Below are 3,105 nucleotides of genomic sequence, written 5' to 3' on the forward strand. Positions count from 1 at the left end.
CATCCAATTATTATTGTTTTTGTTTTATTATTATCAATACCATCTCATCATTCTTTTTCCTGTTGTTGTTATTGTTGTTTATTTTCTTGCTGTTTTATTTTTTTTTATGTTTGTATGATTTCTTATTATTCACGTCAATAATTTTGTAATTATTATCATTATAATACTTAGTAGTGGTATTCGTTTTGCTGTTATCGTTATTGTTATCATTATTATTTTATTATTATGGTTGTTGTTGTTGTTTTTTCAGTAATAGTGATAGTGCTATTCGTTAGTAGTTCCTGTTTTTGTCATCTCCAAAATTTAAATTAATTTCAATCAAAATGTTTCGTTTTCGTATTGCTTCTGTTACTGTTACCATTGCTGTTATTATCATCATTTTCATAACTGTTTTCTTCGTTAACGTTATATTTCTCCTTATTGCAGCTCCTGCTGTTGGCGCTGCTTCTGTGGTGCGCGGCGCGCGAGGGAGCCCTCCTGCCCGGCCTCCTGCCGCTGCAGCCTGGACGGGCGCGGGCGGCGGGCGGTGGCTTGCGGGGCCCGGGGGGATGGCGGCCCACTTCCCGTGACGGCGTTGGCGGCCGGGACACGGGGTGTGTTGTCTCCTCGCCCCCCCGGCGCCCATCGTCCTCTCGGGGCCCGATCTTACTGGGGCTGCCGCCTGGAGGACGTCCATTTCCGTCAGGGAGGGCGTCCGGCGCTGGCGAACTCGCTTGTGGGGGGCTGCAGCGCCTGCGGGTGCTCAACCTCACACGCAACCACATCGCGGCGCTCATGGACACGAACTTCCGCGGTGCCGACGACCTGCGGGCGCTCGACCTGAGCCGCAACCGCATCGCGTCGGTGCCGTCGGCCGTGTTCCGCCACGTGCGCCGCCTGAGGGGCCCCCGCTGGCTTTATTATGTGTGCCCGAGCTGGGTGCCCGGATTTTTTCGGCCTCACGCGCCTCGAGGACCTTGACTCAGCTACAACCCGCTGCAGGACCTCCAGCCGGAACAGTTCTCCGACGTGCCCGAGCTGCGGCAGTTGGCGTGCGCGGGCTGCGGCCTACTCCTATGCAGTTCGTTTCCTGCAGGCGCTGGTCAGGTGCAGGGTTGGCCGCGCCCAAACCTTTTTGGGACGCAGGTGCCGCCGGGCATCGCTACCACCTTCCTGCCGGAGCTGATGACGCTGCTTCTGGACGCCAACCTCGTGTCATTCGTGGAGCGCGGCGTGATCGGGGGCTCCGCCCTGCAGACGCTGCAGCTGGCGCACAACCGCATCAGCCGCGTCGAGGTCGGCGCCTTCGCCAACAGCTCGCTCAAGACCCTGGACCTCTCCTATAACCGCCTCACGCACCTGGACACGCGCGCCATCTCCGAGGTGCTGCTCCACCTGCACGAGCTCCACCTCTCGGGGAACTCGCTCCACATTGAGCAGCTGCTGGTGGTGCTGCCGGAGGCCGATCAGCTGCGGCGCCTCAGCCTCGGCGACATGGGACTCACGAGGTTGCCGGCTGAGCTGCTGCAGCACCTGCGCTACCTCCACCACCTCAACTTTCTCCAACTACCTGACCAAATTCCCCACCGGCATCCTGCGCAGCGCCCCCGCAGCTGCAGACACTCGACCTCTCCAGCAACAGCCTTCAGGAGATCGACGACGACGCAGTCGCAGTGATCAACCAGGTGAAGGCGCTGCGGAAGCTGCGGTTGGAGGGAAACCCTTGGCAGTGCGACCAGTGCCACGTGGGCCCCCTGCTCCGCTCTTTCGGGCGCCCCGCCAGGAGTTCCGGCTGAGCAGCCCCCGTGTGGGCTTTCCTGGATGTGCGCCGGGGCCCGTGGAGTGGCGGGTGGAGCTGGCCTCCTGCCCTCGGCGCGTGCCGAGTGCCCAGACGCGCCCTTTCCCCTTCTTTCCCCTCCTCTCTCTTTTCCCTTTCTCTTTTTCTCTGTCTCCTCTTCTCGCTTCTCTGTCTCTCTCTCTCTCTCTTCCTCCTCTCTCTCTCTCTCTCTCTCTCTTTCCTCTCTCTCTCTCTCTTCTCTCCTCTCTCTTTCTCTCTATCTCTCTCTCACTTTCACTCTATCATTTCTCCTCTCTCCTCTCTCTCTCTTCTCTCTCTCTCTCTTCTTCTCTCTCTCTCTCCTCTCTCTCTCTCTTTCCTCTCTCTCTCTCTTCTCTTCTCTCTCTTTTCTCCTCTTTTCTCTCTCTCTCTCTCTTCTCTCTCTCTTTCTCTTTTCTTTCCTCATTTCTCATTCTCTCATTCTCTCTTCTTCATTCTCTATTCTCCATTCTCTCACTATCACTCATACTCCCCCTCTCCCCCAGTTCCCCACTCACCACTCACCTGACACCACACACCACACAAAACACACACCCCAAAAACACACACCACACGCAGGGCACCAGCAGCACGCACGCAGCAATACACAACACCACACACACACACAAAAACACAACACACACACCACAACAACACACACACACACACCACACAGACACACACACAACACACACACACGCAACACATATATTATTTATTATAATTATATATTTTTGTGTTTTTTGTGTTTGTGTGTGTTTGTGTATAAAATAAATTATGTATAAAAGACTTTCTTCTTTGTAGGCTTGCTGTTTCTCCTGCAAGTAAGTGTCCGTATTTTCACCGCAATGGAGCTCCACTCCGAGTTCAGTCTCTGTAGTAGTTGTACATAATACGTCCAAAGCTTGCTAAACGATTTTCTTTTCAAGCGACTGTGATTCATGGATGAATGTTTTTATATTGTGAATGCATAATAAAATTATATAAGTGAAACCTTTTATTTCTCACCTATTTTAAGTGGAAAAAATCGTCGAAAAATTTTTATGTTAGAAAAGGGAAAAGGGAAATATATATGGAAAAATGATGCATGTTTCTTATGAAACAACAATTTTATATCAATTTACCTCTGTAAATGTTTTGTGTTTTATCAAAATGTATTATGCATTTCATAAAAATACTTTTATTATTTTTTCCGTGAAAATCCAAAGTATTTCTAATTCTTCATCGACATATGATTTACGTGACGAGAAAGGAATGAAGTAATAAAAATAAGGATTGGTTCGGAGTTTTAAGGGGAAGGGGAAGGATAA

General features: G+C 50.8%; 1 protein-coding gene across 1 annotated transcript in view; it reads left to right on the forward strand.

Annotated features, from left to right (window-relative positions):
• The window catches only part of LOC125025519 (chondroadherin-like protein), a 4,727-nt gene extending 2,976 nt beyond the window's left edge, over positions 1–1,751 (forward strand). The window contains exons 2-3 of the mRNA XM_047613537.1: positions 427–918; positions 991–1,751. Of these exons, the coding sequence (XP_047469493.1) occupies positions 427–918; positions 991–1,656 (1,158 nt within the window). The 3' untranslated portion in view covers positions 1,657–1,751. The remainder of the gene's footprint in view (positions 1–426; positions 919–990) is intronic.
• Positions 1,752–3,105: the final 1,354 nt, after the last annotated feature.

This window comes from Penaeus chinensis, chromosome 5 (genome assembly GCF_019202785.1).
Source record: "Penaeus chinensis breed Huanghai No. 1 chromosome 5, ASM1920278v2, whole genome shotgun sequence".
NCBI lineage: Eukaryota > Metazoa > Arthropoda > Malacostraca > Decapoda > Penaeidae > Penaeus > Penaeus chinensis.